Genomic DNA, 15232 nt, shown 5'->3' on the forward strand with positions numbered 1-15232 from the left:
CCTCAGTTATTAGGCGGAGGGCTCGCAGGGCCACCCGCCTGGACTCAGGCGGGAGCGGCTCATGCCCTTAAAGGCCACGACACGGACTATTAGGCAGTGGGCTCGCAGGGCCACTCACCTGGGCTCAGGTGGGAGTGGCTTGCACCTGGAGAGGCCACACCTAGTGGCAGCGGGCTAGCGAGGTCACCCGCTCGGACCTGGGTGTGCGTGACTCGTGGCTATGGACCACCACAGGGTCCCTTAAGAAGGATGGGGAAGGAGGGTGGGTAGGGGGCATACACATAAAGGGGACAGTGTAGCCAGTTCTTATAATCTTGAGGACACATTGGTCCATCGTGAGGAGAGCCCATTAGTGGTAAAAGGGTCTCAACCGATGGTGGAACGTGTGGATGGTATGCACCGGATCTCAAAGTTGGTTGCTTATGCCCTCAACCACACCTTCAAATCTGTTGCTCAGGTGCAGCAGACTGGAGCGTGGATGCATTGGGTATGTTATGCCCTTCTTCTACTGGTCCATTGTTTCAATCTGTTGTCAAATGGCTTCTGATGTTGCCTCCAGTAGGGGCTGTATCTCCTCCTCTTATTGGGCAGCAAATACGTTCCAAGTGTCCAGAGGGTTGTGTGCGAATCTTTCATTGAGTGGAGTACTTCATCAGTCTTCACTGCAACAAGCTGAGCCCTGTCAAAAGTCTCCCACTTCGGTTTTCAGTTCCCTAGGAACACCAGATGACTGTAGCCAAGAAGTGCAGTATCTGCTACATCCATCGATGCTTGGAGCACCATGCAGTCAATGGATTGGCCTTCTTTCATGATGGACTGCAGTCGAGGCCTTTTTTTGTTCTGGCAGGTCGTTTAGCAGCTCTGATAGCCTGGTGTAATTAGAGTAATCATAATTAGCCAGAAGAGCCAAAAAAAGAAATTTTAAACAGGAGTGTAGCTGATGAACAGACTTTTCTCCCAAAAATATTGAGCCTTTTGTCCTTCTTGTCCTGAGGCATCAATTTGAACTACGGTTGTCTAGAGCAGTGGTGAATGGAATCTACACCTAAGTTTGGCTTGGGGTGAGAGAAAAGAAAAATCCATCCCCTTAGCCAGGACAAAATATTTTCAATTGGTCCTACAGTTTGTGGATATAATAGAGGTTGGTGTTTGCCATATGCTCTCTGATGGCTTCATGATGGCTACGTTTATGGCTATCTTGAAGGACGTGGTGGACTGTAGAATTTTTAGCAGCTTGTGCTGCTTTTCTTCCACCTCCTGTAGGTCTATTCCTTGTGACTTCACTATCCTTTTGAATAATTCCTGAAAGTGTTTAACGTCGTCGGCTGGAAGGGAAGAGGAGGACGGAAACACCACTTTGTCGGGGGACAATGAGGATTGTATCAAGTCCACAACTAGTCATTTACTCGATACTTAACATCCTTAACACAGTTTCTCGCATTTTAACATCTCTAGTATTAATATGCCTACTGTGGACTAACATTTCCTGAATCTTTTTGTCTGCATTGTTACAGACTACTTGATGACAAGTATTCTGAAATAAATGACCAAAAATAATTGAAACTGGTGTGATTATATTGTGTTATTTTGACAAATAAAATATGAGAATTTTGAAAATATTGTATGCAGAACTTTACATATTTGGGTGCACAGTTCCTCCAGGAGCAGTTCTTTTCAGATCTTTGAAATTCCTTTTGAAACCTAGGGTTGTATTTTCCAAAGAAGTTAAAAGGGTGAATACACAGCTTTAACAAAACAGCTGCTGCATATAATTCTGGACTCTATCTTCTCTAGGAGTGTTGGCTTTTTTAAGCCCTCACTGATATAATTAACCACTCTCTTGCCTCTCATAAAGTCTTTATTATAAGGTTGGGAGACTGGAGACTTAATGTCAATGGAAAAAAATAATGTCTGTGACGCAAAAATCAAACTGAAATAATAATAATTTTACCATAAAACAGATTCCAGTTTTAAGGGTTATCAGAATCAATGTCCACTACTACATCTGACGTTTTAGTTGCAATTTAGTCCAGCAGCTTTTCCACAGATTTGGGAAGAATTTAATAAAATATAGTTAATTTATTCTTAATAAATCCTTCCTGGAAAATTAAAATGGATGCCTTTACTATGAACTACTTTTTGGCTTGTGGAAGGTAGGAAAATAATCCTTATATTTAATATAAAAATCTTTCATTTTTGTTCCTAAGGAAATCCTGTGTTCGGCTATAGTTCCATAAGCTTTATTATAATCATCTTCTCATTGCTCAGTCCCTTACATCTCTGATCTGATCTTCAAAAGGCCTCACTTAATTAATACCAAGATATGCTTCACTTTAAATTGCACAACAGTCACTTTTTTTCTTTTAAAGAAACAAACATGCATTCTACTGGACCAGTTCTCTCTCCTTCAGGCAAGTCTAGGTTTCTCATACTTTGGCATCTTACTTGGCTTTCAATCACTTTTACCCAATTCTGTATTATCTTACTCTACAGCTGAATTTGACAAAGCCATCATAAGTTTGTTTCTAACTGTTCTCAATTTCCCTAATTTTTTCTTCTCTACCCTTCAAACAAATTGACAAAATCATATGTAGCACACAAAGCTTCAACAGTATGCACTAAAACAGACTTCTTTTTAGTTAATTGAGCCCAGGGCTTGATCGATCCCTTCTAATCAAGAAGCATGGAGAACAATTACTTCAAGTTTTGAAGCCAGTGAAACGTGCAAAGGTAGCAGTTTATCTGCGTTAGGGCCCAGAGTTTTAATTTAAAAAAGGGACATAGAAGACTGACTTGGTTATTCTATTCTGTGAGACAGAGCAAATGATTTGATTGAGTGTTAAATGGGAATTAGACAAACTCATGAAACTGTAGGGATGGGAAAACAAGTTCTCTCTCACACACACACATGCAAACACAGTTTAGGTGCCTTCCAATTAGACCAGGGGTACTGACTCTGCTGTGCAATTCTCCACATATTGCCAGGCTGTTTAAAGATGCTTTTCATAGTATATTGTATATTTGTTTGGATTAGACTGTTTTTTTGTGTTGTAACTTTAGTTCTGCGACATAACTCAACTTCATCTAGAGCAGTGTTTCTTAAACCGTGTTCCGCAGCACACTGGTGTGCTGTGAGGTGTGCCACGGAGAACAACAGAGTTTAAAATGGCTGCCCTTAAAGGGGCAGGCAACCCCTTTTTTTTTTTGCTCAATAACTTTCTCCCCGACCTTCTTTTTGGGGGGCTCAACAAGAAATCCTTGGTGTTCCTCATAAAAAAAAATTGTTTGGTGTTTCTTGGTCTTAAAAAGCTTAAGAAACACTGATCTAGAGGCAGTAGTTCTCAACCCACGGGCTGCTTGCTGCCTAATCAGCACACAGTTATAGTCCAATTTATATCCTTAGGGCAGTAACTAGGGCAATGTGAAAGCACACATCTGTCCCAAGCACACAGCCAACAAGAGGGGTGTGCAAAAATGAAGCAGTGAGGGATTAGGCCTTGCATCAACCCCTCCCCTTACCAGGACCGGGCCCAGCAACACTGGCAGAAAACCAGGGTGCTCAACATCCCTGTAAACTCACAGGATCATCCCAGTAACCTCAGCTGGAGCAAACTCCCTGGCTCTAGTGCTGCAGCGGCAGGTGGGGAAGGCATGCTGGACAGCTGAACTGTTGCAGAGCTAGGAAACCAGCTGGCACAAGGAGGGAAATGCACAGGGCTAGGATCATGGGTGGGAAGGTTCAGGATGTATGGGGGACAGACTTTGGGGAGGAGGACTGGTGGTTGTAGGCAGTCTCTGGATGGGGTGGCTAGATACCAGGGCACAGTCCCTGGATGGAGAAGGTTGAGTACTGAAGGGTTGAGTGGGGGACTAGATGAAGGAGGGAACCATCCCTGGGGAAGACATTCCATACTGGATAGAGCATCCTGTCACTACAGGGCATGCACATGTGCCAGCCAAGTGTGTGTGTGTGAGGGGGGAGGGGCATGTGTATCCTGAATATACAGGCTGGATGATGAAGGGGCATTCCCTGATGGGGGGTGCAATCTCGGGAGGAGCTGGAGGGCAGTCCCTAGATGGGACCTGGGTTTGCAGGGGATAGTCCCTGGCTAGGGGACAAACTGCACTGGGCAGTGTTCCCCATCTTTGCCAGCAGGCTCCACAGCCTCACAGCCAGAAGCAGCGTAGAAGTGAGGCTGGCATACACCATGCCATGTCACCCTTCCATTAAATTAATTCATTTTACCAGTTAATCTTTTGGATATTTTGCTAATTTAAAATGCTCTTGGCAAACATTTGCTAGCATTGAAATGAAAGGTACTGTATCAGTCTGAATCATATTGTTGTCAGGTAACAAACACAAAACCTTGAGGCTACGTCTACACTGGCCACAATTTCCGGAAAAGCCATGCAAATCAGGTAAGTCAGGATAGGGAAATCCGCGGGGGATTTAAATATCCCCCGCGGATTTAAATAAACATGTCCGCCGCTTTTTTTCCAGCTTGGGGAAAAGCCGGAAAAAAAGCATCTAGACTGGCGCGATCTGAATGGGTCCTCTTATTAGTTTGCATAAAAGCTATGTAATCTCAAAAATGTGCTTCTCCCACCTTGACAAGGACAATTCCAAATGACTAATTTTAAACAGCTGGGTTGAGTTTCGGAAGGCTGCTCATTTCATAGTCAAGAAAAAGCTACTGTTTCAGACACTTCTGAATCTTAACACCAACGAGAAATGAAAAGCACAAAAAATGCAAAATATAATTAACAGTAGCAATTTCAGTTTCAAATACCTTGTGAACTTCCTTCAGATAAGCAGATTGATACTTCATCATTCCTATCATTATCATCTCCCACTTCGGTAGCAATTTCCTCTCCTGAAGTAACTGCTGATTTAGCACCAGATTCCGGGTGGTCACAGAAATCAGCAGGACCGCCTCTTGGGGGAGGTACTTCAATCCCCATTAAGCGATATTTTCGTCTTCGATTACCAATCCAAGTCTTGTAAAGATAAATACAAAGGGATGATATCAGAAACAGTAGCAAAACTACAGGCCTAAAACCAAGCATAATGAACATTTCCTTGTGACAGGGAGAAGGCTAGATCATTGGTCCAGTTCCCCCTACTCTACTACATGGAACAAAGCAGCCCCAAACCTAATGGATCTGGCCCACCTTGGATTTCCCACAGCATATTCCTCTCTACAAAGGGGACATATCCAGAGAAAAGTTTACAGAGTGAGAGCACCACTATGCTTTGGCTTTCCATTGTTATAAGAATAAGTTGTAGGAGTTGTCAGTTAATTTACCTAGGGAAGTTGTGGAGTCTCCATCACTGAAGATTTTAAAGAGATTAGATAAACACCTGTCAGGGATTGTCTTTATCAGGGGTCTCAAATTCAATTTGCCTTAAGACCAGTGCCAGTCCTCATATCCTCCTAGTAGGCCAGTAGGTACACCCTTTACACAGGCTTGGAGGGGGTGGGAGAGGTTGCCATGCGTTCATGCATGCTCCACCCCACATGCGTCCCCTGACCCCGCTAGATGCCCCTCAGTGACTTAATTCTCCTAGGGATCACCTGGCATCACCATCAGTAGCGAAGCAATATGCTGCCAATAAGTCCCTGTAGCCCCGGGGGAGGTGTGTGTAGAACCGTCCCATCCACAAGGTGGCCGTCTTAAATCCCACACATTGTTAGCCCCGCAGTGGCTGCCCCAATTGTACTATGGACAGGATGGTCCACCATACTCAAGCTCATAGTGCCCTGGGCAGGCTGGGGTCCGCCTCCCCACACTCATCAGAAGTGAAGTGGAGTGACTGGGCTGGCCTGCAAGATGGCGGTGGAGCAGAGGCTGCTGCTTAGTTCCACTTCCCTGCAGCTCCTACCTCTGTGGTGAGTATAGGGGGCCTGAATCCTTCTGCCACCCTCTGCCAGGCCCTCTGGTAATCCCTGAGGCAATGTCCTTTAGAGAAGGGGCCTTGAGGGAAGAGGTGCAATGAGGGGAGAAGGTGGAGTAGGAGTGGAAAGGGTTGGGTGGGAGCGGAGCACAGTGTCAACTTGGGGGAAGGGTACAAACACTCTCCTCCTCCCAGGCTACAGGGACTCGTGTGCCAGCAGCTACATGTGGGCTGGATTGTGGAATTGCTTGGGCCACAGATAGCTCATGGACCATGAGTTTGAGACTGGTGGTCTAGATCAGTGGTCACCAACCAGTAGATTGGGATCTACTGGTAGATCTTGGAGCCTCTGACAGGTGATCTTGAATGGTGTGGCCACATAGCTTTGAAGTGCTGGCACTTCAACTGCTCCTCCTCCCACTGCTGTGCATCTCTGGCCCTTTGCCAAGAAGCCTCCTGTTTGCTGTGCAGGGAAGGGAAAGGATGGGTGCTGATGTCAAAGTGCCCCCTTCTTCCACCCTGTATCCTGTCTCCACAGAGCAGAGAGGGGGCACACAGGACTAGGGATAGAGTAAGTTTGCTGGCTGTTTTGGGGAGTGGTGTAGGGCCAGGGCAGGGGCGTGCCTGCCTTAGCCCCACTGCACCATCACCCAGGAGCCACCTGAGCTAAGCAGTGCCCAGCTGCAGTCCACATCCTGAACCCCTACCCAAGTCATGAACCATCTCCTGTACCCTAAGCCCCTGCTCTAGTCCTGAGCCCCCGTGCATTCAAACACCCTCCCAGAGTCTATACCTAGAACCCTCTCCAGTACCCCAGCTGCCTGCCCCAAGCTCAGCTCAGAGCCTGTCTCACACTTCAAATTCCTTAACCTGAGACAAGAGCTTGCACCCCAACCCACTGCTCCAGCCTGGTGAAAGTGAGTGTTGGGAGGGAGGAGGATGGAGTGAGCAGGGGCGGGGCCGCAGAGAGGCGGGGCAAAGGAGCACAAAGGAGGCAGAGAAAGGATATCTGGGTTTGAAGTAGATCTTGGATTGCACTTAATCTTGTGTACAAAAAGGTTGGATACCACTGGTCTAGATAATACTTAGTCCTGCCATATGTGCAGGGAACTGGACTAGATGACCTCTTAAGGTGCATTCCAGTCCTATGAGTGAGTCTATGTGTGTTAAGAGCAACATTCAGGTAATTCCAAAATATTTTTGGATCTTGAAGCAGCCTCAGAATCGAGTAACCTTAAAGGTGACTTAGAATCAGACAACATAGCCTTACATTCCTTTCACATATTCCAAGACATCACATCTGTCAACAGATAAAAATTTACACTTAAAAATATACATGGTAAAAGACAGGTTTATCCTTTCCCCTAAATTACATACAAAAACATTAAAAGAACAGTATTAACATTGAAAAAAAATTCAAGCATTCAGAATTAAAAATGTCATAATCTAAATTGCCTGTAGCTCCTTGCCTGATCTTATCTCTTCCCTTCCATCCAAATCGGTTCTCAAATTCAGTCTTCATCCCAGGCTCTGTATCGGATTTTGGTCACCTCCTCAGAATCCTTCCCCAATCTCCATCTCCATGTCCCAAGTCTCTTTGCTCAGCCCATATCAGTCTTTCCTCCCATCCAATCTCCCCTCACCTCTGCTCCTTTTCAAACTGGTTCTTAGTCCCAGTCTCCTTGCCAAACATCTCCCACCTTCACCTTCAACTCTCAGCCTCCGTTTCCACACCCAGCCAATCTCTGTTTCTTATTCCTCCAGTCTCAACCAAATGTCTAGTTCCAATCCACTGCACTCCTTTTCTTCCCCTCCAACATTTGTTGTTTTTTAAGTTTATCCTGCACAGACTAACTCGGCTACCCCCTTTCTCATGTTAGTTTGTCAAACTTCATTTAAAATAAAGTTAGATATTAATCTATGTCCAACACAAAAGATTTCAATGTTTTCTTTATTTTGGCAGAGGTGGGCAAACTCTTTTGGGTCAAGGGCCACTGGCGCCAGGAGCGGCCCGAGGCCGACTGCGGCAGCTGGCGCCTCAGGCGGAGCATGCGATCGGCGCCCCCCCACCTGCAGGGCCGTCAATGGACTGACGTCATCGGTAGGCGCCCCGGGCGCCCCCATGACATCATCGGGCACCCGGGTAGCAGCACCCTAGGCGGCGGCGGCTGAGTCTGCCTATAGCCACGGACTGCCCCTGACTGGCGCACAGAATAAAAAAAAAAAAAAATCAGTTGGGGACAACACAAGAAACAAAAAAAATTCCTCCCAAAAGCCCCAACTCTCATTGAGGTGGCCCCCAACTGAGACGCTTCATTCCTCTGGTGCGCCATGGAGCAAGAGAAGACTCAGGGAAGACTGAGGTTCATGGCTTCCCATAGGCTAGATTTATTTTTTTGGTGGATTCTGCGGTGGGGACAAAAATGAGGGGTTCAGTGTGCAGGACAGAGCTGCCAGTGAGTGGGATAGGGATGGGGATGAAGGATCTGGGGAGGAGGTGGGGTGCAGGAGGAGGTGAGGACATGAGGTCTGGATGGGAGGTAGGGTGCCAGAGCAGACTAGGGAGTAGGGTGTCTGGCCAGGGAGGAGGGGGCAAGAGCAAGGGAAGGTGCAATGCGTGGCCAGGAGGGAGGGTACAGGAGCAGGGTGGGGCTAGGGTGCAGGAGTGGGCTGGGTATGGGCATGAGGGGAAGGTGGGGCACTTACTTGCTTTCATGCCCTTCATTGCTCCCAGGCACGGTGCCTCCTGCTGTTCCCAATTTTGGCCATGGCAGCAGTGGGGAAAGCTTCCAGGGAGCATGTCTATGTGCTTCTGTTCCCCTGGGAGGAGGAGCAGCAGTGCATGGAGCCACTTCTTCCCCAAGAGCCGGATCCAGCGGGGAGGCTCAGGACTTTTTCTCCCCTCCCCCAGTGGGAAGCCAGCGCTTGCGCTCCAACTTCGCAGGGGAGATGGGCATGAGGCTGGAGTGCCAGTGTGGGCTCCCTGCTGTGGGGAAAGGGAAGGCGGGGGGGCTGAATTCAAGCCACAGCGCACCTGGAATGCAGCCGCAGACCACTAGTGGTCTGCAGACTGTAGTTTGAGAACGACTGGTCTAGCTTTTTGTTCCCTATGTATTCAAAACAGGCCATCGGGAGAGACACTGAAAGCACAGAAGAGACAAGATTTCTGGGATCAGTTGCCATGCCCAGTCCAAGTCTAATTCTGGGACTGCACAGGCACTGTCTGATCACATACATGAACTGTTAGGGAAAGGACTATGCTCAGGTACTCTATGTGGAAGACATGTGCAGAGGCTGTTCAGCAAAAGGAACTGAGAAGCACTGTAGCATGCTCAGTGAAGATTGAATCTTCAGAAATTTTTAGCAGCTATAATCAAGAAGTTTCTAATGAACATGTGCAAATTGCAATTTTCTTCAAAGTTTTATAATTTGGCCAAAAATCAGGCAGATTTTCACAGAGATGCAAGAGGGACATCCCCTGATAAATTTTGAGTTGTGGCTAAAGCACCAAAGTACCAAAGGTTACACAAAACAAAAAAATCCAGAATCTTTTTACATACGCAAAACAATATAGTTTTTCCTTGCCTCATTCTCAGAAACAGCGCAAATGTTTTGGCTGAAATTAAAAACAACAATAATAACCCTGAAGATACCCAGCATGGAAAATTTGAGCCCAAGGTGTTAAAGTTTCACAAAAATATAAAAAACTGAAAATAGGGTCTTCTAATGAAAAGTGTCAGCAACTTTACTAACATAAGAAATTTAAACACTCCGGTCATCTGAAGAAGTGGGCTGTACCCACGAAAACTCATGATACCATCTACATGTTTTGTTCGTCTATAAAGTGCTACCAGACCATTTGTTGTTTTTTAAGTTTATCTTGAGCAGTTTGGCATCATCTGCAAATTTTACCACCTCACTGTTTACCCCTTTCTCTAGATCATTTACGTGACTCAGTATGGCCATTCTCTAGGTTGAATTTGAGAAACCTCCTCTGAAATGGATGGATTGTCATGTGAAAGTAGTAGGCATCTTGTAGGTTGAAGGACGACACCCACGTTTCCTTTCCTCTAACGATGAGATTATCATGGTAACACTGGCAAAGATGAAGTGCTGGTTTTTTAAGATATAGTTCAGTCTATGCAGGTCCAAGATGGGTCCCCGACCTCCTATTTTCTTGCAAGTTAAAAAGTATTAGGAATAAAATCCCTTTCCCCTGTGGGGAGATGGAACTGGTTCTATTGGTCTCATAGCAAGTAGCTTGTCTCTCTCCTGTTGTAGGAGAATCTCGTGGGAAGGGTCTGTGAAGAGGGACAGGTAAGGGGGTTGTGCTGGTGGGAAGGAGATGAAAGGAATGGAATAACCTTTGATGATTATCTCCAATGCCCACTTGTCAGATGTTATGGGTGACCAGGCTTGATGGTGGGGAAGCAGACTGTAACAACAACTGATTGTGTGGAGAAATTTGATTTGTCCTTTTCATATGTGTTCATTTTTTTATTTGTATCCTTTGGTATATATGGTTGTGACAATTTTCTTCCACTATTTGATCTGAGGAAGTGGGTCTGGCCCACGAAAGCTCATCGCCTATTAAACCATCTTGTTAGTCTTTAAAGTGCTACACAGTCCTGTTTTTTTGTCTCAGCTTGTTTAGGGTGCTGTTTACCGGTTAACTTTTCACATCCCTGTTGCTCACTGCCACTTCTATTTTTAGCCTGCAGCTGTTTACCTCAAGGTTTTCACCTTCTGATGTTTTGCTTACTTTATTTTTTCCACCAATTCTATGCTGGCCAACTAAAACTTTCTCCTGCCTTTGAAGTATAATGAGACCTGCAGATTCCAATGGTGGAGTGACTCTAGCTTATTCAAAAGGAAGTCAGAAATACAAAGTGGAGTCTTGGAATTTCTCTGATATCAGTGTGATTACTACTGATGGAATTAACATGTTTTTCATGGCAATATAGGAACAAGGGTGAGTCAAGAAGTCTCTGATCCAGACTCATCTTTCACAGTGTACTGCTGCCCAATTACTAATGCCATAAATGGTAGTAAAATATACTAAGCAATTTCTATAAGAAAAGTATGTTCAATGATAAACACAGGACCTGATGCTGAAAGCAAAAATCAAACAGCCAGACCCCTGCACTGATACAGTACTCAAATGACTTCAATTCTCAGGCATCCTGAAGCATATTGTGACTTGTAGAACTGAAGGATTTACTTATCTCCAAAGAGTGCAGTACCATTCTCAGTATTTGATCATTTCCCTGTACCAGCATAAAACACCTAAATATTTGAGAAAGTAGCCTAAATCCCAGTGTGTTATGTATTATCTATCTCTCTTCTAGCACCTTCAGATTCAAAATACTCCCAACATTATTAAATGCAGACAGTTGTCTTATTAACTTTTCCAAAATGAATTAATGTACAAAACTATATTTTTCAGCTCTCAAGTTCCCTATATTAAAGTTCTGATCTATATTCATGAGAGTGCATCCTAGGAAAGGTGGCCAGATGTCCTATTTTAAAGGGACAGTCCTGTATTTAAGGCCTTCTTCAGGTGTCTTAAAAACTGGCAAATTGTCCTATATTTTCTGTCTTTCCCCACATCCATCAGTACTGGTGGGTTCTGCTGCTGGCTGGATCTCTACTCATCACCTGCTTGCCCACCCATGGAAAACAGGGGGGGGGGGGAGTCCAGGGGCTGATGGTAGGGGTGGGTGTGCAAGGCTGGTGGTGGGGCAAAAATGCAGGGATGGGGCTGGCTGCTCTCTCTGCTGGTCTGTCAGTGCAGGCCCTACTGTGTCCCAGCTATTGACCAGCAGAGCCCTGTCCCCTGCCCTGTTTCTTCCTGGCACTGGCTGCAGTGGTTAGTGAGTGTAGGCAAGTAGTGCCAGGCAGTGGCTTGTTCAGGTCACCTCTGCTACAATCAGCCCTTTCTGTGCTTTCCCTCTCATTGCCCTCACCCTGCTTTGACCCTTCAACCCACCCGTACCCTCGCTGCTGCTCCTTGGTGGGGCATCTCCCACTCTCAGGGCTGTTTGTAAAACCAGCCCCTGCTTGGAGGACTGAGCCCACCAAGAGCCAAGATAGCAGGCTCCTTTCTCCCCCCAATGTCTCTGGCTGGGCCAGTAACCTGGGAAAGCCCAAAACCCTCTGGAGCGGGGCACAAGCCAGGAAGAGCCAAATGCTGCATGTGCTGAAGCCACACACAACTCTGGCATAGGGAAACTTCTGCTAAGATCTAGCATAGTAGGGAGGAGGGGAGAACAGGAGCAGTTTCACACTCTGAACAGCTTAGCACCCTCTTCAGCCCTCCACACCTCTGACCCTGACTCTTGCTCCATCCCTAATGGTCACCTCCTCTGCTGAGCCACCTCTCTGGCTAGGTTTACTGAAGCCCCTGCAGTCAGGTTCCCTGAGTGCTGGTGCACAATGCATCCTGAGGACTTAACCCCTTCCTGCACACACTGTAGCCAGGGAACAGGAGGCAGCTGGTTATCTTGGTGGCCAGCAGCTGCCTGAGGATGTTAATTGCCTTTGATACTGTGTAGGAAGGAAGGGACTAGCTGATTTCAGCCATACTGGAATGGGGGCATGGGAAGGGTTGCCAGGTGTCCGGTATTGACCCGGACAGTCCGGTATTTTTGCCTCGTCTGGTAAAAAAAAAAATCAGAAAATATTGGACACCTAAATGTCCGGTATTTTTGGATTTTTTTTTAACCAGACAGAAGGGAAAAATACCCTAGGCTCCCTGGACTCCTCCTGGACCCCCTTTCAGCCCCCCCGAGCCCTTCCCTCCCCCCCCCCCCCACGTACCTGGTTCCGCAGGGGAGCTCTTTTCCCACACAGAGTAAGAAAACAAGATGGCCACCAGCAAAAAAAATCTAAAGGCCTTGAAGGGGCCATGATGTTTTATTTATTTATTTTTTGTTTAACTGTCGAGATCCTTTCTCCCCCCCCCCCCCAACCACTTTGGTCTCCCCCCCCCTTTTTTTCCTAAAGAGTGGGGGTTTTTTTGCGGGGGGGGGAGGGGGGTTGGTATTTTTGGTTAAACCATCTGGCAACTCTAGGCATGGGAAAGAGATGAGATCCTCCAGATCACCTTTCCCCCCCCCCCCATCCACAGCTCCTCACAGGCAGCTCCCATCCCTTCTCTCCTTCACAATGCTGAAACACTTCTTCTGGTCACATTCTGGGGAGAACCCTGGCTGAAATCTGGGAGGGGGGGGGAGAAGGGAGGAGCATATGACCCTGCATTCCCCACACCCATTTGTTGCCCTAGGAAGATGTTGTGCCAGGTATCAGGAGAGGCAGGTCCATCCTGGGAGCACAGCCAGGCATAAAGGACAGAGAGGGCTGGGTAGAAAGGGTGGGTCAGTCACCCCTCCCATGTAAGAGCAACGTACGGGAAAATGTGTGTGTCAGCTCTACTTGTTTGAACCCTAAAACTATAAAGATAAGAAAGTAACTGCAAGGAATCCAGTTACTCAGTGTTTCTTTTTAATGATGTTAATTTCAATGTATGATATATTCAAGTGAATTCAACAGCAATCAGAGTAATTTTACCATGTGTCTATATTATCATAGGGAACTATGGTCACCCTACTCCTAGGTCACAAAGAGATTAAAGTAAATTTACATAAAATTAAATAAAAAATGTTTTGGACACATAATGGTAAAAAACATTTAAATCCTAGAATACTAGAACTGGAAGAGACCTCAAGAGATCATCAAGTCCAGTCCCTTGCCTTCACGGCAGGACCAAGCACCATCTAGATCCATCCCTGACAGATGTCTATCCAACCTGCTTTTAAATATCTCCAGTGATTGAGATTCCACAACCACCCTAAGCAATTTATTCCAGTGTTTAACCACCCTGACAGTTAGGAAGGTCTGACTTAAACCTCCCTTGCTGCAATTTAAGCTCATTGCTTCTTGTTCAATCATCAGAGGCCAAGAAGAACATTTTTCCTCCCTCCTTGCAACACCCTTTTAGATACTTGAAAGCTGCTATTGTGTTCCCTCTGAGTCTTCTCCTTTCCAAACTAAATAAGCCCAGTTCTTTAAGTATTCCCTCATAGTTCAATTTTTCTAGACCTTTAATCATTCTTGTCGCTCTTCTCTGGATCTTCTCCAATTTCTCCACATCTTTCTTGAAATGTCGTGTCCAGAACTGGACACAATTCTCCAACTGAGGCCTAATCAGTACAGAGTAGAGTGGAAGAATGACTTCTTGTGTCTTGTTCACAATATTCCTTTTAATGCACCCCAGAATCATGTTTGCTTTTTTTTGCCCTAGTATCACACAGTTGGCTCATATTTACCTTGTGGTCTACTAAAACACCTAGATCCCTTCTGAAGTACTCCTTCCTTGACAATCACTTCCCATTCTGTATGTGTGAAACGGATTGTTCCTTCCTAAGTGGAGTACTTTGCATTTGTCCTTATTAAACTTCATCCTATTTACCTCAGACCATTTCTCCAGTTTATCCAGATCATTTTGAATTATGACCCTATCTTCCAAAGCACTTGTAACCTCTCTCAGCGTGGTATCATCTGCAAACTTAATAGGTGTACTCTACACCATCATTTAAAACACTGATGAAGATATTGAACAGAACCAATCCCAAAACAGACCCCTGCAGAACCCTGCTTGTTATGCCCTTCCAACATGACTGTGAACCGTTAATAGCTACACTCTGAGAATGGTTATCCAGTCAGTTATGCACCCATCTTGTACTAAGCCCATCTAGGTTGTATTTCCCTAGTTTATTGATAAGAAGGTCATGTGAGACCATATCAAATGCTTTATTAAAATCTAGGTATACCATGTCCACCGCTTCTCCCTTATCCACAAGATATGTTATCCTATCAAAGAAAGCTATCAGATTGGTTTGACATGATCTGTTCTTTACAAATCCATGCTGGCTGTTACCTATCACTTTATTATCTTCCAGATGTTTACAGATGAATTCCTTAATTACTTGCTCCATTATCTTTCCTGGCACAGAAGTTAAACTGACTGGTCTGTAGTTTCCTGGGTTGTTGTTATTTCCCTTTTTATAGATGGGCACTATATTTGCCCTTTTCCAGTCTTCAGGTATCTCTCCCAATTTCCATGACGTTTCAAAAATGATAGCTAAAGGCTCAGCTTTCACCCCTATCAGCACCTTGAGTATTCTAGGATGTATGTCATCAGGCCCTGGTGACTTGAAGACATCTAACTTTTCTAAGTAATTTTTTTTTAACTTCTAAACCTACCCCATTTTCACTCATTCATTAAGTTAGACATCCCGTCACCATCAATCTTCTTGGTGAAAACTGAAATGAAAT

At 45.5% G+C, this 15232-nt stretch overlaps 1 protein-coding gene across 3 annotated transcripts in view; it reads right to left on the reverse strand.

Annotated features, from left to right (window-relative positions):
• The window catches only part of HDX (highly divergent homeobox), a 153587-nt gene that overhangs the window by 44652 nt on the left and 93703 nt on the right, over positions 1 to 15232 (reverse strand). For all 3 annotated transcript variants that reach the window (XM_075940764.2, XM_006115323.5, XM_006115321.5), the window contains one exon: positions 4791 to 4998. In XM_075940764.2, the coding sequence (XP_075796879.2) occupies positions 4791 to 4998 (208 nt within the window). The remainder of the gene's footprint in view (positions 1 to 4790; positions 4999 to 15232) is intronic.

This window comes from Pelodiscus sinensis, chromosome 13 (assembly GCF_052426305.1).
Source record: "Pelodiscus sinensis isolate ZL-2025 chromosome 13, ASM5242630v1, whole genome shotgun sequence".
NCBI classification, from domain to species: Eukaryota; Metazoa; Chordata; order Testudines; family Trionychidae; genus Pelodiscus; species Pelodiscus sinensis.